General features: G+C 39.6%; 2 protein-coding genes across 11 annotated transcripts; both read right to left on the bottom strand.

Annotated features, from left to right (window-relative positions):
- Window positions 1–1,465: 1,465 nt before the first annotated feature.
- Window positions 1,466–11,554, bottom strand: pfkfb2b (6-phosphofructo-2-kinase/fructose-2,6-biphosphatase 2b). Of its 10 annotated transcripts, none has more exons than XM_056393030.1 (17): window positions 11,286–11,552; window positions 10,742–10,894; window positions 10,095–10,220; window positions 9,461–9,557; window positions 8,302–8,368; window positions 8,006–8,080; window positions 7,137–7,193; window positions 6,863–6,987; window positions 6,428–6,635; window positions 5,987–6,133; window positions 5,673–5,777; window positions 5,294–5,423; window positions 5,105–5,167; window positions 4,947–5,011; window positions 4,129–4,228; window positions 3,336–3,427; window positions 1,466–2,678 (listed from the first exon to the last, which is right to left on the bottom strand). In XM_056393030.1, exons 2-17 carry the CDS (start codon window positions 10,824–10,826, stop codon window positions 2,613–2,615), a joined length of 1,608 nt encoding a protein of 535 aa, XP_056249005.1. In that variant the 5' UTR covers window positions 10,827–10,894; window positions 11,286–11,552; the 3' UTR covers window positions 1,466–2,612. The 10 variants fall into 10 exon arrangements, with proteins under 10 accessions (XP_056249005.1, XP_056248980.1, XP_056249023.1 ...); XM_056393005.1 differs by having other exon boundaries at window positions 4,061–4,228; window positions 11,286–11,551; XM_056393048.1 differs by having other exon boundaries at window positions 3,336–3,358; window positions 11,286–11,549.
- Window positions 11,555–11,695: 141 nt separating this feature from the next.
- phtf1 (putative homeodomain transcription factor 1) lies at window positions 11,696–22,641 on the bottom strand. Its single transcript, XM_056392993.1, has 17 exons — window positions 22,324–22,641; window positions 21,978–22,138; window positions 21,274–21,330; window positions 21,110–21,179; window positions 20,723–20,881; window positions 19,724–19,904; window positions 19,398–19,518; window positions 18,435–18,611; window positions 17,955–18,200; window positions 17,335–17,463; window positions 16,632–16,901; window positions 15,347–15,478; window positions 15,133–15,219; window positions 14,716–14,871; window positions 14,423–14,518; window positions 13,794–13,919; window positions 11,696–12,495 (listed from the first exon to the last, which is right to left on the bottom strand). The coding sequence occupies exons 2-17, from the start codon at window positions 22,011–22,013 to the stop codon at window positions 12,475–12,477; spliced, it is 2,064 nt and encodes a 687-aa protein (XP_056248968.1). The 5' UTR covers window positions 22,014–22,138; window positions 22,324–22,641; the 3' UTR covers window positions 11,696–12,474.
- Between the last annotated feature and the right edge of the window lie 252 nt (window positions 22,642–22,893).

The following is a 22,893-nucleotide window of genomic DNA, read 5'->3' on the forward strand; positions in this document are numbered from 1 at the left end:
CAAAGTTTTTGTGAGTTTTTATGCTATACTATACTATGATGTTTTCATGACTTTTTATGCCTTACTATACTATGACTCTTTAAGCCTAACTATACTACAAAGTTTTTGTGAGTTTTTATGCTATACTATACTATGAGGTTTTTATCACTTTTTATGCCTTACTATACTATGAAATATTTGTTACCTTTTATGCCTCGCTATACTATGACTTTTATTATTCCTTAGTATAGCTAGACTTTTTTAAACTTTACTATACAATGACTTTTTTATGACTTAATAAACTGTTACTTTTCTCTGATTAGTGTATGTGACTACAGTTACCTAGTGTTTACTTTATCTCCCTGGTGGTTTTGCTTGTATTAGCTCTGTGTACTCCTGTGCTCCAGAAGACTCTGTGATTTCTGTGCTGATGATCCTGCCACACTCCACTGTCGCCACGCCGCACCACCCACCTGTCTTCAGTCTCCAGTCATCCCTCATGTTTCATGAGTGTGTTCACTCACTTACTTCTGGTTTCCATTGTCCTCCGTATTCCTGCCTTGTGTACTCACAACTGGATTACCTGGACCCACTCCCTGTCTGCATTCACCATCACTATTGCCTCTTCCCAAATAAACTCACTTGCATTGTTATTCCTGGTGTGTTTTGTGTGCCGTCTCTGCTCTGGAGTCCAACGTCAGTTCATCACATCTTCAACGTAACAATGACGATGTTATGACTTTCTTGGCGTTTTTTATGACTTAAGATACTATGATGTTTTTTTTTACTTTTTACACTATGACTTTTTATGTTTTACTGTACTATAATGTTTTCATTACTTACTACATTATGATGTTTTATACTTTACTAAACTCTCTCACTATATAGTTTTTATATCTTACTATACTATGACATGCTTATGCCTTACTGTACTATGACTTTTTTATGCCTTACTATACTACAACATTTAATGACTTATATTATGACCTTTAATGCCTTACTATAGTATGTTTTTATTACTCACTACGGCTTTACTTTATGGCTTACTATACTATGACTTATGACATATATATGGCTTTTATGTCCCTCTATCAAGAATGGTTTTACTATATGTGTCACCGATAAGAGGATATATTACAATGACATATATACATCCTCTGGATATATGAATTTACAAGTTTATGTCAATAAGCTGTTTGGTTGATGGCATTAAAAAGCCAATCTCTTTGTTTTGGAGGGGTGGCAGGGTTGTTGCATCGATACCAATGTTGAGACCAAACCTGTGTCCTTGATATTCCAAATTTACCAAATGTCCCATACCTATCTGCTTATCTGCATTTACAATTCATTTAGTTCTTTAACCATTTTGAGGCTTAATAGTTACAAATAAATGAATATATAACTTATAACAGATTTGGATCACTCCATTTGGAAGATTGAAAGATTCACATCTACTACATTTCCATGTAAAAAAAAAAAAATTGAATGTCACTTCAAAACTCACTTTTATTGTCTGCTAAAAAGGCACAAGAGGCTGCTTTGAGCAGGGCAATAACTTGTCAACAGTCAAACATTACATAGTCATAGAAACTCGTACCACTCTCAGTTATTTGATAAAAATAGCTGATCTTAAGGAGAATTAAAGAAAAAAAGATACACTTGCATGAAGCCATTCAAACAAATTCTTGGTCAGTATGATATCATGAACACAAGTATCAAGCAACAGCTAACCTACCTTCAACATGTTATGTCTTTGTTGCACAAAATTGCTTCCTAGAATACATAGGTATAAAGAACAATGGATTAACAGATGAACATTGACCATTTAGTGTTTATGAAGACAGATAATACCAGCTCGATACATTAGGTTAATAAATTGCAGCTTGTGACAGAAAAGTAACTTGGTTTTTATACTGCTGGTGTACAGTATGTCAAGCAATGTGGTGTAATTTCTAACAACACATAAAATGCTTCCATAACAGAAACTCAGTACAGTATTTTAATCTCCTTCAGAACCTGATGAGTACATTCTTTCAAATCTATAACATAAGACACAAAAGATGATGGCTTAGAATTACAACTACAGGTTGTCTGCATGTGTTAGATGAGTGGATTTGTAATATAAAAATATTTTTACAGCATCTACTTTATAACATATTCTGTTTGCAACAGTGAAAATTGATTTTCATCATAATAATGCATAACTTGTTCCTGTTACATTCAGAGGAGCTAAATCTATCCATATATTTCGTGTTCAGTAAGGCATTGTATTATTTACAGTACGATGAGGATTAGTTGCCAGTTTTATAATACAGTATGTTCTGATGGTTGATTGATTTCTTTTGGCGCACATGCAGAAGAATTTATGATACTAATGACAAGGCCTCCAGTTAAAAGCCTCAGCATGCAGAGTAAAGACAAACAGGAGGTTGAAATAAACAGGAACAAAAATGACCTTGTGTGCAGGTTGCCTCGTACTCTAAACAAACTGTTTGACATCATTCCACACTACTCTGACCATGATTTCCAAAAATGTGGTTTAAGAAAAACAAAAAAACATTTCTTTCTGTCTTTTGCTTCACCCAAAACTTTTGCCGACAATGTGCCATGAAGAAAGAGGCTTTCATCCTCACTCAGAAGCGGACACAGCCACTAGTTTCTTCGGGGCTGTCAAAGTCGATTCCTTCGCACAGGGACTCCTTCAAGAAAAAGAAAATGTCACTGACATTCACAAATTAATGCCTTACAGCAGCAAATCCTATTCAAGGAAACTAATAGCTTCCCAGGCGGCCCAGGACTCTTAAGTTCCTATTTGAAAAATTAGGTCATTGTTTGAAGTGTGGTAAAGAATTACACAGTACTGGAGACTTTTCTTTAGCACATTCTCAAGAAGTGATTAATTATTAATCACTTGCTGACCCTATGTATTACTGGCTCCAAACCATTATCTTATCCTTGCACTTTAATCAATACTGAAGCACCGCTGAATCACCATAATTTAATGTGTGTACAATATATTTTGTACTTGTTTGCCATTACTTTACCATCTAAAAATATATATTAAAAGTTTTGTTGAAGTTGCTTTCAGTGTTGCAGCCATTAATTAAACTCCCAAGGAATCAGTGGGTGTTATGAGTGTTCTTGATAAGGCCGCTGAGATAAAACAAAACTGATTGCAGCTTTCACTGTGCAAAGGTAATGGAAGGTTAGAAAAACCCAAGGGCTGAAAACCATAAAAATAATACACCACTGCAATAACATACAGCATATTGACATGGGTTAACATGACATGAGTGGAGTTATGAGGAAAGAAAACGAAGGGTTGGCTACATATAGCAAGTCTCCGAAATACTCACAGACAACTGCTTCCTATCCGGGGCTGAAACACAGGGTTGGAGAAAGCGGAGAAAGAGAGAGATAGATAGAAATGTGGAGATGGGCTGAAGCACTGTACGAACAAGGCAAGGCCAACAAATACAAAACACATACAAATATGAATATGCATTTTTACATTTCAACACTTTTTCAAGGTTTCAAACATGTCATTTATGTATTATATTATTTTTCTCAAATTGCCCCTAAATGGGTTTCAACTGGAATCATCGCTTATTAGATTATCTATAGCTAATATGTTTACTATGTGTATTATGATCACTTGTCACAAAACAGTACAAGATGTCTTTCATGTTGGTGTGTTTTTTAATATCCTACAATGAACTCGTAAAGCCGACTCACAGGGAGATTTCCTCAGCAAATAAGAGACATGCTGTTCTGCATATTCAAGCTGGATACAGCCCAGTGGGGTGAAGCAGGGGTCATGCAAGACAAACATCTGACAGCCACAACATTAAAAGAGGAGAACAACCTGTTCAAGACCCAAAACATGCCCTGAGAGAGAGAGAGGGACATATAGAGATGGGTTCCATGTACGTCACTTTCAACACAGACACTAAGTCATCGAGAGGATCCAAAACTGAGGCGAGGGAATGCCAAACACAGGGTTACAACTGTGGTGGGAGGTGACTTGATTACAGTTGACGGTGGCTAATTTAAAGGGGGAGCCTGTAACTCTTTCACTAACTTGGCTTTGCCGTCCCTCTGGCATCAGAGCTGATGGGGTGGGAGCGAGAGGTAGCCAGGGCTGATTACCCGCACTGTAGAGCCTGGGACGCTTGACCTGGTCGTGACTGGACAAGGGAGTGTAACTATTCCGCCGATGTATGAGAGCAGAGTCCCTCGGGATATTACCCTGGTAGGAGATGAAATACCGCAGGTGTTAAGGAAAAAAACGATCTGGGAACACACAACAGCAGGGGACACCTGAGCAGACACAGCCAATCAAACTAGCCGTCCTCTTCACAGCAAAAAGGTTAAGACAACTGAAGCCACGGCAACCCTGATCGCACAGACACACTAACACCTTCTTCAATTAAGGGAGTAAACCTTTAAAAAGAAAAAGTGGGGTCAACAGCTCAAACACAGCATCTTTTCATACATAAATAATCTCTCTATACATAATCTATGATTATAGTATCAGAATGGAACCAGTGATGGATTAGTTCAGCCAAGCAAGGTAGCATGAACAGCCATGGTCAAACAAGGTAAAATATTAACAAATTAACAACTTATTTCTCATCCATTAGCTCACAGCTCAAGCCAGGCTGATTAAATAAGGTTAAAGATAAAAGGGAAATAACAAAACAGGGATATAAGAAAGGGGGACAAACAAGCAAGGCCTCACATACAAGGGGGTGAGGTTTGATTGCATCGCAATAGCACAACAAACAAGAGCCCATTAGACTTTGGATTAGACGTTGTGATTTGTGGATTAATTTTGAATTATTTATGTGTGAGTTAACAATACACAAATATTTTGCACATGTGACAATATTTGTGGCTTTAACTCATGAGCTGAATGCACATATAGCAACAATGCGATTCTTTCAGCTTGATTCAGAGCAACTTACAAGAGGCCGGTCTCGATGTGTGTTTACCGCCTCCACATTAAGATAAAACATCTCCACTTTACAACCTAGAAAATATAAGATAGAATACGTTGAAACAAAACCACGAGCAAAGATCAGTCACAGTGTAAACTCGAGCTTCATCTAAGAGGAGGACCTACCATATGCAACAGGGGTAAGTTTGAGCACTGTGTGGAGCGGACACTTCATGTACGGTAGATCCTCTGTGGGAAGAAGAAAGAAGAAAAAGCCACAAACCACATGTCAGTGCCTGCGTGTATGAGACACACACTAGTCATGAACTTGTGATGTGTGTGTACTGAAGTGATGCATGTCCTGTATTTTTCTACCTGCACTTTTGTCCAGGAAGTAAGCCAGCAAACAGCGCATCACAGCCTGGTGGCAGATGACCAACACGTTGCCCTGTCTCTCTAACTCCATGATAACCGGCTCCAGTCGTTGAACAAGATCCTGGTAGGACTATTGATCCAGGAAAAAAACAAGTTAAATCTAAATGTAGACTGCTATGTTTAAAAAAAGAGAAAATATTTAGTTATCAATGAACGTTTACAACTTTTTACAGAAAAGGAACAGTGAGAGCGATTGTGTTAAGCAAAGAAAGTTGATGATGGAATGAAATGGACCCACTGCTTTAGCCTGAATGGACAGCTTGATTAAGACAGAAGTAGCTGTGCAAGACTATGGGATGGAAGAAGTGTGCCAGGTTACCTCTCCTCCTGGGTAGCGATAGTGGTACTTGTCCTGGTCCCTCAAAGCAAACTCCTCTGGGAATGTCTTCTGGATCATCTCATAGGTCATCTCCTCACACACACCCTGGGGAAAGGGTAACAAAACATTTGTCTTTATGTCAAAGTGCACATAATACAAATGAAATATTTGACATAGAGACTGTACTGTATTACATATTGTCAGGAAGCCCGGCTTTTCCCCCCACTAATCTAACATCATAATCTAAATATCAAAAAATCTCTAATACACTTTCCGTCTATCTATGTGTGGGGTTAGATAGACAGGGTACTGACAGCATCGATCTCGTTGAGTATCTTCCACTGTTCATAAGGCACCCCCAGCTCCTCCGCTGTCTGGATGGTCCGTCTCAGTTGGCTCGTCCACACCTTCAAATCTGACAGTTTGTGCTCCTCAATGAAATCTCGCAGGGCATGGGCGAACTGGGACGTGAGAGAAAAAGAGAGAGATTTCCAGTCGTCTGTCTCTTCATCATCTATACATCCTTGTAATGGTATTGCTGCTTCATTAGATTAATGTTCCGTGGACAGAGACAAGAAAATGGGAAACGGGAAGAATGAAATGTGATAAAGGTCATGACCCAGCTGTTCATAATATGGAAGTTAAGTGCACCTTTTCCCAATGACCTGTCTCCCTGAGAGAGGCTTGTAATTGGGTTGTTACACTGGCTTTGCGCTTCACAAAATTAGGATTACAACAGAGAACAGCCAATCTACCTGTTTCCCTCGAGGAGAAAGTTCCGAGTCCCCTCCGATGCGGCCTTCAACATTGTGGTTGCTCTCTCCGTGCCGACACAGGTAGATGGAGTGAGAGTGAACGTGGATGTTCATGAGGTAGTAGACAATCTTACTCTGGATGTAGTCCTGCACCCGGTTCACCAGAAAACGTCGGCCCACGTTCATCACCTTGATAAAAGAAAGGTCCCTGCAGGTGGTAATGAATCAAATGTTTGTTTACTGTCACCATCTAGTGTTTATTTTCTGAATTGCAAGGCATAACTCTCCAAAATGACAGGATGCAAACTGCTTGGTAAAAAAAAAACCCTCGAAAAGTTGTGATCCAGTTGTATTTTTTAAAACAGATTCGATAATAAGATAAATGTAATGATCTACTTAGATAAAGACAAGCAGCAAGATCTGACTGATTCTTACTTGTCGTAGTTATCAGGATCTAACGGTTGGTAAGTGACCTTGTAGCACTCAATTCGTTTAAGGAAGTCATCCATTACTCTCTCTCTGTGTCTCTCAGGGTAGTCTGGACTGGACACCTTCACTTCCTGTTACAGGTATTTAACACATTCAAACAATATGAGCAAGCAGTGCACTACTTACATAACACTGCAGATAGTGTCAATATTAATAGATTATGGGTTTGACCCATAGTCCCAGTCAAACCTAAAGTCCCATAGGTGACATAAGATCATACCAGAATATTAGCAGCAATGACCTCTGGGTCGTCACACACTGACTCCACAAAGAACACCTGTTGGAAAGAGAGCAGCTCAGAGGTCAACATATGCTGAAGTTTTTTTTTTTTAACCTGTCCACTGAATCAACACCATGACACACTCTCTTCCAGTTTCTAAGTCAGAGATTAAAGGTCCCCTGTGGAGTTTTCTTGTAAAGAATCAAAAGTATGACTACACTGACAATTTCTCACTAAAAAGCTTTGCGCACCCTTAACACCTAACAAACAGGGTGAGTGCATTCTCTTTGAAACCTGCATTATTTATATCCATGTTTGCTAGCCGGCAGTCTTCTTCTTCCTCCCCACAATTCCTGACACATAGCTAGGTTTCTGCAAGCAACTGTCAGTCAGTGGAAAGTCGTGAAACTGGTAGCAGGAATGTGCCTCACAAGATACAAACGAAGCGAGGACTCATTAGTCAAAACACTGCTCACAGCACTACAGGTGGTCAAAAACTCCTCATGGCTCCTTTAAGTCTAAATTAAAGCTACTTTTGCATGAAAAACCATTGTTTAGAGTTTAGTTTAAAGTGAAACTATGTAACATTTGCAGCAATTAAAAACACAATCTTCTTCCTACAAATGAAAAATTGAATTCATAAGCAGTAAAACACACCCTTGCTCATGTCATTACACGGACATTAATGAGTATGCTCATTGTCTTTATGGCTCTTTTTATACTTGTGCAGAAGATATCTGTGCGGGGAACTGCAGTGTGAATGTTTAAATATCAAGGGCTAATTTCCACTGAAGCCCTCGAGGGAAAAATTAAAATAATTGCAAAGGATAAACAACACAGCTATATAAACAAAATTCTATGAGTCTTACCTTGAATGCATGCTCTTTCACAAAGGCTTGAATGAGGTCTCGCCGTTCTCTTGTTGTGTTTGTTGCATCAAAAACCTGGTAAAAGGTACACAAAGGGGGGAAGACAAATTAAAAAAAAAATCTCATGTATAATGTGGGTGTCCTGTGGTAAAATCGTTTGTAGGACAGTTCAGGATTAAGACTGTGCTACTGCCAGATGTGCTTCTGATCTAGATATTTCAAAGCTTTTGGAAATTAGCCAACACAGAGACACAGGGCAGAGAGACAGATGGACAGAAAGGCATGAGAGCACTCACCGCGATCTGTCCTCCCTCCTCCGTCAGGTACGCCTTCACATCCTGCAGAGCGACCAGAGCACACTGCCTGCAGGACAGAGAGGAAACAGTCCTCCCTCAGCCTCAGTGTGAGATTCTTGTTCACTTTAATCTACACTCACTTCGCATCACTAGTATCATATTGTGACATCATGTACGTCTTGATTCTCAGAGCTTTTGCAGTATTTCATTATTGCCCGCTGCAGTGACAATCTAAAAAAGATCCATGTCTTATTTGTGGTGTTGTTGTGTAGAAGGTATGTGCATGTGACCTGGGTTAGTTTTCTAAAATCACACAAAAAAATATTTTATCACCCCCCCTTGTGTTATCAAACCGTGCGGGAAGTTTAGTTTTCATGTGCCAGCAGCAATATATTCTTCACACAAACTTGGTACAACAGATTCCTCCTGTTTCTACTCTTATTGCAATGCTAAGCTAACTTTTCTGCTGGCTTTAGCTTCATGTACTGCATACATGAGAGTATCAATCTTCTCATCTCACTCTGGGCAAGAAAGCAAATAAGCATATTTCACAAAATGTCAAATTGCTCCTTTAACCCTGTTCGGCTGATACGTCAAAAAGACAAACTCTCAGAATTATTTACAGCGGCTGTTTGATCCAGGTTGGATGCCAATGCAACACCCTGGAGAGCTTGTGTCAGCGTCAGAGTGACAGCGGCAGCAGCTTGTTTAATATCTAGGTCAGAATTCGGCACTGGGATGCTGTCAAGAGCCTGTCACATTTTCATGATAGCCATGCAAGACAAACCCCACTTCACTTATTAACACCAGACAAGACTACAAGGGAAAGAGACAGATATATTTTTTATTCCTCTATTTGGAGAAATTATTTTCAGTTTATCTGAGTACAATCTAATAACCCTGAGGATTTGGTGGTCATGCTTTGTCATGCATGTGTTTGGGTATGTATGAACACTGTGCTGACCCTGGCTGAACATCAACTGCTGCCCTAAAAAACAGCTTAGTCACTGATGCAGCAGTGGAGGCTGCAGAATACCAAACAGACTCACGTTGACTGAGAGAAATGTGATACTCAGACAGAAGAGATGAAACAGCTTCCCTTATTGTAAGATAGATGATATGCGAATGTCCCATTTAAGGACTGAAGAGTGGAACTCACTTTCTTATTTTCATGGCTTCCTCATTGTCGTGGCGGAAGAAATCATAAGATTTATAAGCTCTGACGGCCTCTCTGCGGTATACGCCCAAGTTAAACACTGTAAAATGAAACAATGACATTAACACTCGCTCACACCCTTGCTGTGCTTGTTTGAGGTCACCGTTGAGGTCGTGGTTGTAAGCAATTACAACTCAACTGATACTAAATTTACTCTCCTATTCTGAGACACTCTGACATACAGTAGAGTACATTTAAATATACATGTTATGTGGGGTGAGGGGGAGGGTTGCTATAAACAACAATATTGCTATACAATGTGATGGGCTAAACTCAAGGCCTAAGGTCTTAATATAACTACAAATTTGTCTCTAAATATCTTTAAGGCTGCTTTAATGTTCTTGACATACACTCAGACTTAGAGTATTGCTTTAAAACTGCTAAATAAGGAAGTGTAGTTTAGAAACTACAATATACTGCTCTAAAAAGTTGAATATGGTGCCCATATAGCAGAGATAAGTTGAAGACAGGATGGCCACATCAACTGTACTTTGAAATATGAGCAGTGAACTGTTTTAAAATTTAAAGTGGGGACGCTGAGATGGAAAACAGGCTTTTGTCTCATGTCGTGCACTACCTTTGGTTGGGACTCCTATCCAGTTGAGGTAACGTGTGAGTTTCTTTGACATGTACGTCTTCCCTCTTGCAGGCAGGCCGATCATTACGATCACTGTTGGAGAATTTGTCATATAGGAAGCCCATGCTGCACAGGAGACATATACACACTTGTCATTAATTAAATTAATAAGGGTCCTATACAGTTGTTAATCACCTGTATTACAGAAAATGCAGTATCAAAAGGAGAAATTAACAACAAAGAAGTAAATGTACTGCGTCGAGACAACATAATAACTAGGCCACGTGTGAACTGGACAAAAATAATAATGTCTCTTTAGGCATAAATATCATTTGTGGATTGGGATTAAAAGCAGCATCTGAAGAAATTAGTAGGAGAAATGTCCTGGGACAGAAAAGTCATTTTCTTACAGTGGAAACCACAGCAGGTCACACAGAGTATTTTTATATCACTGGTCATAACTCTTTTCTTTCCTGCTGTGAACCGCTCTTTTGAAGGCTGTCTTTTGTGGGCTGGAGTCTAAATGAAGGAGCTTCAGTCGAAAGTGAACAATGCAAGGTTTTCTATTACAAGTGCGCCTGTAGACTTCAACAGCACTCATGCAGAAGAACTTGTTCAAATCTAATCTGTGGGAGGAATTTACTTACAACATTTCTTCTCATTTATTCTCAGGTCTGTTTTCTTAGCCTCTGCTGAGTTTGCAGAGCCATTGTCCCTCTGAGAGCTGGACATGTTGAAATCCTGTTTGGGCTCAATTTGAAATCAGCTCTCTCTCTCAGAGGGGCATTGTCCAAGCTGGTCTGAAACAGAGGAATCAGACATACATGTAATCTGCCATCTCCATGCCTTTCTGACAGAATAGAACCCTGCACACAAAACTGTAGCTTTTCCAAATATGTGTTATGGTAATGGCTTTATGTATCCCTGGCAACAGATACATAAAGGCAGAGATGAAGAGGATGAGGAGAAAAGGCGCTGCCACATCATCTGTTAAATAAAAAAAGGTCCTTTTGGCTAAAAGCACTGTCTTCTACAAAGCCACATAGAGCAAGGCAAGCAATGATTTCCTCTCTGACTGGGGTGACTGAGTTCATGCGGCACTAAATCTGCCATGAAAATGTTTAACATAAACCACACAGGACGCGTTTCTACCAGCATCATATTCTGTGTTTTTATTTATTTATTTTTTACCTGGTCGGTAGTGAAATATGATGAGTTCAGCAAGCCAGAGACGCCTGTGCGGACGCCGTTAAACACTGTCGGCGTAGGGAGCTCCGGATCTGCCGACCGAGAGTTTGCGTCTGCCGCTGCGGCTGGAGGAGCCAGTCTGGTCGGCCTGTCCTTGGTGCCGAGGTGCCTCCTCGGGCCGGTTGGTGTCCTTCCAAGCTGGAGGTGTGCCTCTACGTCATTTTTTTCGCCCTCTCCTACCGTAACGTTGGTAATAGATCGACGGCAGGATACGTAAATGCACAGTCCTGTTTCACTAATTCAGAAGCCCTGAGAACTAAACCATAAGCGCTCTGCAGAGGATCAACTGCAAACTACCGTGAGAACAAGGCGGTGAAGGTGGAAATCAAAGAATTGAAAACACTGACGCCAGCTTCCATGGATGAAAAAGACTTTATTCACCTTTATCAAACATTTTCTTTAAGCATAACTATACCCTCTTTGCATAGTTATTTTATTCAACAATGGTCCTCAATACAAAAGGCAGATAGTGGTCACAGTCATGACTTTCAGGTACCATGACAAGTTGAAGTGCTGAAACACAATCCCAAATAAATAAAGCCCACTTACAGTCACAATGTTTTCGCATTAAATAGTACAAAAGGTCGAAATCAAATGTGATTCCTATGAAGATTCATTTAGTAAAGCTGGCCACCCATTCTGATTGACTAGCTTTAGATAGCACACGGCTTGTTTTATACTCAACTATTATATTGATGAAGAATATTAGTGAATAAGATTGAACTATCTACATTATTAACTGGATTTACATTTCACTTTGTGTCCACACATCTGTACAAGACACAATTAGAAATTTGGATGCCACAGAAGCCTGACCTAAATCTACCACTATATTTAACTGAATACTGAGGAACATTCAAGGGTCAAAGGTTAGGCACCGGTTTAGTGGCTTGGCCGAGGGAAAGTGTGTGATGCCACACCAGCTTAGCAGCCAGTAATGGTGTGTGAGCGATTGTCAGAGCATCTCAGGCTTGTGAATGTTTGATGAAACTCAGACAGGAGTTTCAGTTGGAAGGCACAGACAATGGAAATACTGTCAGTAGGTTTGCACACTTTTTGTAGATGAGAGCCTGTCTGCAGTGGGATTTCTGGTCTCCAGTGTCTGACTTTTAGTGGTTTGCTGTTTTCACATTTAAGGCTTGATTTTCCACAGCTGCAAATTAAAGAGAAGAGATAAAACTTTCATTAGAGAAAGATGATTACTGTCACTTCATTTTACAGAACAGCACAAACACATATTAACATAACACATCATAATACATCATTACCTACAGTGGTGCACCTTTGGTTAAAGGAACACTTTGATATGCTTATTCACTTTCTTGCAGCCAGTCCTGAACTACAGTCACATGTCTGTGTGATAAGTACCGCGCTAAAGCAAGGAGATACCTAGCTTAGCTTAGCATAAAGACTCTTCAAAGTTCATAAATATACCAGCAGCTTTAAGGGCTGAATTATACTAGAAGAAGAGTGGTTCGAATGACAGGCTGTCCGACCACATCAGAAGTCAAAACTGGTTATACCCGATGTAAACTGCCACACTGGAAGGCGGCTAACAAGCTGGTACATAATAGAAGGATGGGTGTGATATAATTTAAATATCAAACAATAACAATACACATTTTCATAGAGTCCAAAGCTATTCAAACATTTGACAAGCAGTTCTGATGGAGTATACTCGCCCTTTAAGATCACTGATTAACATCATGTTTCTTTTTTCTTTTTTTTTAAAAATCCGTACACAAATAAAATGTCAAAATTGTAAGTTATAGTTTCTTACTGAGCACCAGCGATGCTGGTGGGCATGTTTGTTAGACTAGCTGTTTCCCCCTGATCCCAGTTTTTATGCAAAGCTAAAGTCACACTCATCACACAGGCATAAGACTGACATCTTCTAATCTTTTAATCTGTCTGCAAGAAAGTTGATAACCATACTTCTTAATATGTATTTCCTGCCTTTACTGGACTAGGACTTGTCAATGTACGGTACTTGTAATTTAAGGCACTGCCTGCTAACCATTAGAAGGCACTTTTGAGTTCCTCTGCTCTCACCACTCATCTGTCACATCTTGTTTCTCAATATACATGTTGCCAACTTGTCTGTCAGATGACCACATTCAAAGGAATACAGTTTCTAAAATATCAACCCCAACACCTGGAGATGCCACGAGTTTGTTCCCCAGTCAAGCACCAAAATTACTGGCTCCAACATTTTCCACGATGCACCATGTTGTTAGACCCTCTGACAGGTGAATACTCATGTTTGTAGTGCCCAAGCTCTAGCTGTAATACCCTTTTTGTCACAGGCTGAATAGTGCTCTTTCTGAGGAGTAAAACTCAACTTGATGTGCAAAATTGGCGGAGTGCAGCTTTCATCCATTGTGTTCAGTCCTCCTGCACCATTATCACAGAAACCAAGGAGGTGTAATTTAGCAGAAAGACTCCACTCACTCTGATGTTGAAGCCGAGCAGGTCGCTGACCACGGCAGACACAGCAGACAGGATGACCACTCTGGTGATGTTATAGATCAGAGGGTTCACAGTCAGACCCAGTAGTCTGAATGGAGTATCCAGCTCCTGGTGGGGGTTAAGTGAGAATACATTTTTTTTTTTTTTAGATTTACAACAAAGGCACCCATACCTTGATTCAAAGAAATGGTCAAAGCCAGAATTTATTATGGATTCAAAGCCACGGGCAAAAAATACCTCTATTGGTCCTTCATTAGAAATATTAAAATTACATATTATAATAAGATCAAATACAAGTGGGTGATAGAATTACTGAACAGAGATAACAGGAAATTAATTGAACTGACTGATATCAGCTGTCACTGGCTATTTTCTATCTTGCCAACAGGATGAAGCATCACTTTTAATTGTAATTCAAATGCTGTTCTATGTTCAATCATATTTTGGCTGAATAAAAATACCTGGAAACAATTAGGAGAGAGAAGAATTGGCTCAGATGGGGGTTAAACTCCAAAGTAAACAACACAACTGTATGATCAAATACACCGAGACAGTTTCATATTCAACTGGAAATCCAGGTTGCAAAAGAGAACAGCCACATGCATGCTTACCTTCATCAGTTTTGTAGCTAGTTTTAAAACGTTGTTCACTATGCTGAGTTCTTCTTTCTTATTGGGTTTTTTCTCCATCTTGAGATACAGATTGATCTGAAACCAAGAAGAGTTTTACATACAGCAAACTGTACAATAAAGACCTAGTCATTTATTTAAACCCACAATGAATGATCGTTTCATACTAATAATAAATCAGCTGACACCGTTACATCAAAATGTCACTCATCGTGCTGTGAACACACTGAAAAATAACCTGCACCGCCATGTGTTTTGCAGCCATGGGTACTTACCTGCTCAGTCAGCAGCACAGAGGAGTTGCTGTATTTGCAGTTGGTCTCTGAGCCCAGCGTAGCCAGCCGTAACAGAAAGAGGATGAGGGAAGAGGCCCACACCATCAGCTCCCAGTTTGTCAGAGTCTGTAGGAATGTCTTGTGGCTGTGCAGAAGCTGAGGTAGAGCAAAAGCAGCAGTGTTTATATTAATAGTCCCCAGCACTTTGTTGTAGGCTTCCAGACATCAGAGTATATAAAATATTTTGTATCTGAACTATCAGGCTTATCTTCACTCAGATAATATGATTAGATGGTTTAATGTTTATGGCTGTTTGCTTGTGTCTTTCGTCTCTATGTAAGACTCTATTATTTACATAACATTATTAAATGAATGTTCTCTAAACAGATCAGATCTGTTCCAGCAGATATGACTGACCTGGGCACAAATGATGAATGAAATGGAAAGCGCTAAAAGGAAGATAGTGGAGACAATGACATCAACAGAGCGCTGCGGCCCTCGTCTCTGCAATAAACAAGCAAGTCAGTGATGCACCATTGCAAACAAAGGCAAGTCTATGACAACCCTCTAGTGTTAAAACAATATGCAGTAATAAAAGAGCAGGAGAGTGTTAAAACAGGAGAATACAAACCCTGAGAAAAGAGCGTAGTGACAACCACATCTTTATGTTCTGGACTTTCTTCAGCCTGAAATGAGGGATCTCAGATTTCTTTGCCTTGCGAGCTGAAGTGAGGTGGCTGAAGTACTTAGCAAATAAAAGTCTCTGTTGGGGAAACATGGACATAAACTGTAAAAGATGCAAAGCACTTGACAGAATTCAAGTCCTGCAAAGAAGCAAGTGAGTGAGTCTGTTGTCTGTAGACAGCACCTGCTATGTGCCACTAGGGGGACGACCAGATGGCATGAGTGAATAAAAAGATGGATCAGTGTAAATGAGCTGTATACGATCAGCGATTAATTTAAGTACAATGCTTAAAAAAATACAATCAGCCATAATAATACTATTAATCAATGATGCACCCTTAGAACGCTAGGCTTTTCTAGTCAGTTGTCACTCCCTTTATTTACAGGCTTTTAGCAGAGTCACTACATGTCTAACCAGGCATGACATATACTGTTATTTTCAGCATAAGCAGTTCAAGTTTGTCTTGTTTTTCAAGACAGGGCAAAAATCCGTATATGAATAGACAGAGGAAGGAACCATGTTAATGGGACATTTTGAGTCCTAGTAATGTCAAAAAGACACTGACTGTGCAAACCAAAAAATTATAATAAATATAAGTTAATGGATTTTGTGACTCCTTTTCTTTTACCTCTTACCTATTTGGGATAATTATGTTTTGGAACTGCAGTTCCCATAATGCTTTGGGGGAATGCAAGTAGGAAGTATAATATTACCATTGAGTTAGTGGCACAACCCCAATGTTCCCCCTAAAAGGTCTAAACCCTGAACCCTCTCAGGTCCTCTGGTAACTATGGTAACCCTGTGTTCAATGTAACAATGCTATGAACTGTGGGTAATTCCCTCAGGTAAAATCTGCAGAAACGCAGACTTAGTATGCATAAGCGGCTCAAAATGTCTGCTAGAGAGCCCTCATGCACTTGATGATTTTCAGTGGGACAGCAGTAAACCCTTTCAGACTTTTTGTCTGTATTTCTTTTTATTTTGTGAGTTTGTGCTGTAAGCATGGATCTAAAAACTATCAACAGGATATCTTTTGATACTATAGAAAACTTCCAAATGTGATGACTATGAGACATAATCTGGAGTTATTAGGATTGACATTTATAAGATACTCAATGTGTTAAAATTGAAGGTGTTCAGATGTACAGCAGAATAGTGACAAGAAGAGGAAAGACATAACTGGAAATAAAGAACAAGAGATTTCATCAGACCATACAAGGTGGCCTCTCACCTGTTTGTACGTTCTCTCAGCCACACACATCATGAAGAAGAACAGCCCAGTGAGGCAGACTCTTTGCACGATTGTGATGAAGAAAAAGGCATAGGTCTGGACATCACGCGACCCCAGCACCATTTCTACCAGCTCTGTCGGGGACACAGTGCCGATGCTCGACATGTCCAGGTGCTGAGCCAAGCGGAAGGCAAACGGAAGCAGCACCAGGGTGACAGTCATGAGACCACCAAAGACAAGGTAACCCATACCCTGCTCCACTAACTTCACCTGTTGAAAGGAGACGAGAGGGAGAGACAGGAGATATCTTGTTATGCTGCAACATTTTTATGCTGATAAAAGCTACAGCAACTATGTTTTTCCTACAGTCTGCTCAGTCAGACAACATTGTTGAACCAAATCAACAAGAATGTCACATTTTTATATCTTTGCTGTCATTTCAAATGTCATTTTTATCTGCCACTTTACTTCGTCACTGAAGATGGCTCTACTTATAATTACAATATTTCCTGCAACATTCAAAAGCGGCAACGCACTGTTACAGATCTGATTCTGTGGAAGACAAACCAAAAAAACTAGAAGGTAGTCATTGTGTGAATACTGGACTTTCAGGCTTGAGACACTTTGCTGCTGTTTAGGGTTTATATCTCCAGGAAGTCTTTACCCAGACAGTGTATGTCAACAAAAAGAGTAAAATGTGTACCCGTGTGAGGATGATCCCGCTGATCTCCAACACGGACATGTCTGCTTTCTTACACTCGCCCTGCTCCCATATTATGGCACTGACCCGGTCCTTGGATGGGTGACACGCCTGAAGCCAAGACAGCTGGTTCTAAATTGAAAACAGAACAGATAACATCCTGTGAACTCGTGGTTTCTAATGTGTAAAAAAAAAGAAAAAAGAGCAGTGAGTAATTCTGGAATTGGTCTAGGAATTGCAATAATTAATCGATTAGTCAGTCGACAGAAAAACAAAATCTTTGGATTTTGGTCTGTTGGTCAGGGAGAACTATTACTTGATTAATCAAGAAAATAAATGACAGATTAATCGATGATGAAAATAGCTGTCACAGCACCAAAGCTAAATTCACATTAAAAGAGATGATTATGTACAGAACACAGTCTACAAGAAGTTCACCATGTCTTACCTGGGACTGCTAAATTTACACATTACATATGAAACATTAATTATATGAAAGTCAAATGATATCTCTCAACTATTGAGTTTTGAGCATGTGGTATCGTTGATTAAAAATTCACAAACATGTTGAATCAGTAATTCCCACAGATGAATCTAGTTTTAAGATTTATTTGCAATCTTACGCCGGTGATTCCCTGCTGGAGACTCTCATCATCACTGCTCAGTGTGGTGGTTTGTGGGAGTGTGGAGCCGGCGTTGTACCTCCCGTTCCCCTCACTGTCACTGCTGCCCGTAGAGGCAGTGTCAGGCCCTTGGAGAAGCTCCTCCCACATTGTGTCGTCAGTGTCAGAGGCAGGACGAGAGCCGACGCTCGGCCTGAGACGCTCCACCTCTCGAGGCTTCACCTTGATTGAAGCTCCACCCCCTTCCTGCTCTCAAATCAAAGTGTATAAAGAGTTTTATGTTATATTACACATTGATCTGAAGTAACTCACTGCTTCTTCCATATTGGAAACAAACAACTTAAGCAAATTACATATTAAACTCCAGTTTTATAACTAAAACATCATCTCTACAACAATTGAAAGCTTGCTGTATACCAAACATAAAACTTGCACTTGTAACTGCAGTTTCATTAACATAGAGTGTAACAATAAGTTTACCTGTGGCCTTAGTGTAGGTTTGGGGTTAGACTTCAGGTTTCTCTTTCTAACAGAAGACACAAGTGCAGGCTGTCTCTCTTGATGACTTGGTGGGCGAATCTTTTCAACTGCTTGTACCCCCTCCTCTTCCTCACTGGAGAGCTCGTCTGAGGCCCCAAATCCTGACTTTCTTTTGTTCTGCCAGAGAACATCACAAATACAGTATCTTACAAACGTGTTCCACAACATGTGCATGTGCATTTGCAAAAAGAAAGAAAGGAATGCCATTTGTATTTCTCTATTTGGGTCAGTCTCATTTTTGATGCAGTTTGAAAATGACTTTCTAAGGTGTTGTTAAAATAATAAATTAGGCATCATAATTTAAAAAATATATTTTCCAGTTCTTTTCTTTCTATAATCTTACACATTACACACTGGGCTAACAGAGGTAGATTTAGTTACACTTATATTTTTAGGTACAACAAATTTTAAATTTTAAACCTGTGGTTAGAATTAAGGTTAGAGCAACTCTGAATGCCATTCTGTAATAACATAATAAAAATCTATCGAATGAATCTCAATCTAATGAACTACTGTACATTAACAAAGGATGTAATATTTATTATAAGCTCTACAAATGGTTGACAAGGGTCATTGATCGCATTGAAGATACAAGTGTTTTTGGTGTCATTAATCTGCCAACAAATTCAGGTAAGAATAAACCTGCCTTTCTACAAAAAATACCTAAATACCTAAAACTAAAGATCAATTCATCAATAACCATTCAACACGAGCTAGTTGCCTAATGCTGCTTACATTTCGGCTATGACTTTTTTTCCAATACAGCCAGCAACTAGGTATTGACTGCCGTTTTTAATTCTGAAAATTGCTTATCTTGCTGAGAATGAGAATCTTCTATTCACCACAGGTCACTGACCCAAGTTTGTTTACTGAAGATTGACTTAGAGAGATGAGTGACTGTACCCTCCTCTCCTCGTTTCTGTATAATCGCTGACTTTCTTCAGACTGCCAGGGTCCCTGCTCTTCTGTGTCCCCGCTGCCATTCTTTTCTTCAGATTTTTTCAGCCCCCTGCCCTTCCTTGGCCTGAGGGAGACAGAATAAAAATAAGAGATGGTAGATAGAGAAGGACTTGTCCAAAACAACAGGGGTGAGAGTATTTCAGTGGCTTTACTGCATGGTGCAGTGTTTGGATCTATCTGTGTGCAGATAAGTTTATGCATGTGACGAGGGGTGAGAGAGTGTTAGTACAAGCAAATGAGTGTGCAGAGCCTAACAATGAGAAAACCACCTCCTTCTGCGCGCAGGGCTTGTGGTGCTGCTGGCAGCTGGACTGCCCGAGGGCCACCGGCTGGACTCCGTCGACACAATCTGGCAGTGCACAGTGCCCAGCAGCAGCAACAGACACATGGGTCCAAACACCTCGCTGGCACTCGCCCCAGGGACCTCCAAGTACAGCACCACGGCTGCCACTGAGGGGAGCAAAACATTTGGCAACAGCAAACAAAATGGTCTCTTAGGGGATTCATTATAGCGGAATTCATGCTTACTAATGACGTTTCGCTGTTGCTCAGGTATAACTGAGTGTAAACTGTGACAAATGAGACACTGAACTTAGGCCATAGGAATGGATATAAATCAAAGTGAAGTTGCATAAAGTCACAGTGAATTCGAAAAGTTTCCTGTCCATTGAAGATATTAAGAACCATGTTCTGTATTTATTTCCTTCAATGACTGGAAGTTATTGAGTCAAAAGAGATTATGAAAAAACCCTTTAGCACCTGCCTGAAGAATTTTTACTTATTAAAGAACCACACACCCATTAAAAATGTCAGTGCTGCAATAAAAGACTGTTAAAAAGGTGCAACAGTGTATTAAATCTGCAAATTCCCTCTTTCAGTTAGTTTGTAAACCCTCGCTGGATGTGCATGTAATCTCTGTTAATTTCTCATAGCTTGGCTCCATATATTGTCGTTCTCTATTTTACAGCACATGTATTATAGATGGGGCTCATTGGAGGCATTTCTATTCTTCAAAACCTCTTTTCCAAGTGACGTTTTAATTATTATTTAGGTTAAAGACAAGAATGAGTAGAGCTGAAATGATTTGTGAAAATGAATAATGTCAAGACAGCACAGAATGAGTTAGTTTTCAATGTTAAGTCTATTACTTGGGCCCCAGTTCATGTCTTTATGTAAATATTTAAAATAGCAGTCAAATTTAGGGCCGTTACATAAGAAACTCACAGCCCTAATATGAGTGTAACTTTGTTAGACTCAGTGATGCTTACCTTGCATGAAGTAGAGCACAAGGATACATGAGGAGATGGACTTGGAGGTCACCTGGATCCACCACTGGAAGAAGAACGGGAACAGCAGCACTCTGACCAGACCCTTTCGAGTTAGAGATGTCCAGGGACTCTCTGGTTTGGCTTTGCTGAAGGTGGATCCTGTGGGGGGGGGGGGTACAAATAAATGAATCTCAGCTTTATTTAAATGACTACAAATGTGGCTATAGCACTTATATTCCCACAACACACACTAGACAAGCTACTGTTTTTTTAAGCGAACACATATTTGTTTATTGATGAATTGTATATGTAAATAATTGTAAATGTGTATAACAAACAAACTAAAAAAAAACAATAGGTGGATAACTGCTCTTCATTCATCCTTACCTCTAACCAAGTCAACATCAATGAGGTCTGGCTTGATGTGACATGTCTTCTTTGGTTTGCTGTCCAAACCCTAGAGGAAAGGCAAGGGCTACTTCGATTTAGTGGTGATTCACAACATAAATACACACATTTCATTCCTGACAAGAGATTTGTAGGTGCCTTACATTTAGATCCGCCTTCTCCAGAGATTTCTCCCAGACTTGTTGGTCATAGGCCCCAATCTGTAACAACAACAGAACTTTTATAATCCTTTACCTTCACGATGGGGGATATTTGCCCAGTTAAAGTGTAAAAAAAATTTGTGTAAGCATGCTCATGGTAAATTATTCCAACCACAGGGAGCCTTAAAACATTTTTTTTTTTTTACCCGTTTCTGCAGAGACTTTAAAGAAGAAAAGTTTGCATATATATATATATATATATATATGTATTTTTTTTTTTTTTTAATTTGTACACCAAATGTTCTTCCTTTATGACATATTTGAGAATACTGTATTTAACATAATTCTTCCTTATTGTCTACTTCATTATACATAGTGTTGATGTAGATATGAGTGGAAATATGCATATATACATATGTATGCTTTTGTAGATATACATGTGTTTGTATATATTTCGCCACCAAGTCTGTACATATTTGTTTCACAAAATGACTTATTCTTTTTTCTAGTATATTTCAATTAGATACAATAGCAGTTGGCATCAGGACAGATGGAGAGACACCAGAGTAAGAATTTCATTGCATTGCTCACTTGTTTATTTCTGCCTATGACAATAAGGCTTTTGAATTGAACTGAACTGAATATATTTACTTAGATATTAGTTTGTTGGATGCATTTTGAACTTACTGATTAAAGGCTGTTCTTACCTTCTCTTGGTACCAGGCTATTCTGGCCATTGTCATCTGCTGCTGGAACCAGTGAACTCGGAGTCAGGTCATCTCACACAGAGCACAGGAGAGAGGGAGGAGGACTGGGCATCAATCCAGAATTGTTCATTAAACAAAAAACAGGCACGTCTACATTGAACCTGGCATAACAGCAGAACAATGGAGAACAACAGTCAAGAAAGGAAACCAAGCCTAAAGTTTACGTTAGTTGTAAAAGCACCATTAAGGTGTAAATTGGTTACGAAGCATGTTTAAGTAACGTTAACGATATAGATGACGCTAGCTAACAGTAGCCGCCCGTTAGCAAGCATCCGAAACAACTTACCTGAAATAAAACAACAATGGTCGATGTAGCACAAACTGGGAGAGACCTTTAGTATCATCACAAAGTGGTCTTTAAATACTTTCTTGTCATCAGTTTCAGGGGCGTTGCAGCGTCTTGTTGTGAAATTGAGCTAACTACTAGCTGCGCATACTGTGAGCAACTTAACTTAACTGCCACGTTTCGACGCGATTGGTGACTTGTAAACGCTGCGTTCACAAGTCATTCTCTTCGTGCGCATATGGTTATCCACAGATACGTTTATTCCCGGTATTATGTACTTCTCGAACTTCACTTTTGTTTTAACATTGTGTTCATTTTCCGCTTCCCTTTTCCGGGGTTTGTTATGTTTACATGGGGTTTTTCTCTCCCTGGGTAATATCTATCAGGCTGAATTAGCGCCCTATACGAAATCATCTCCGTTAACGTGACATCGACATACAACAAACATCTACTATTGCCTGAAACCTTGGATGAACAATTTGTGAATTACATTTTCACATATACATTTGGCTGATAAGGCTTTCTAACAAGAGTTCCTGCAGATGGGAAGTGCTGCCTGAAAGGTTATTC

Source organism: Seriola aureovittata, chromosome 2 (assembly GCF_021018895.1).
Source record: "Seriola aureovittata isolate HTS-2021-v1 ecotype China chromosome 2, ASM2101889v1, whole genome shotgun sequence".
Lineage (NCBI taxonomy): Eukaryota > Metazoa > Chordata > Actinopteri > Carangiformes > Carangidae > Seriola > Seriola aureovittata.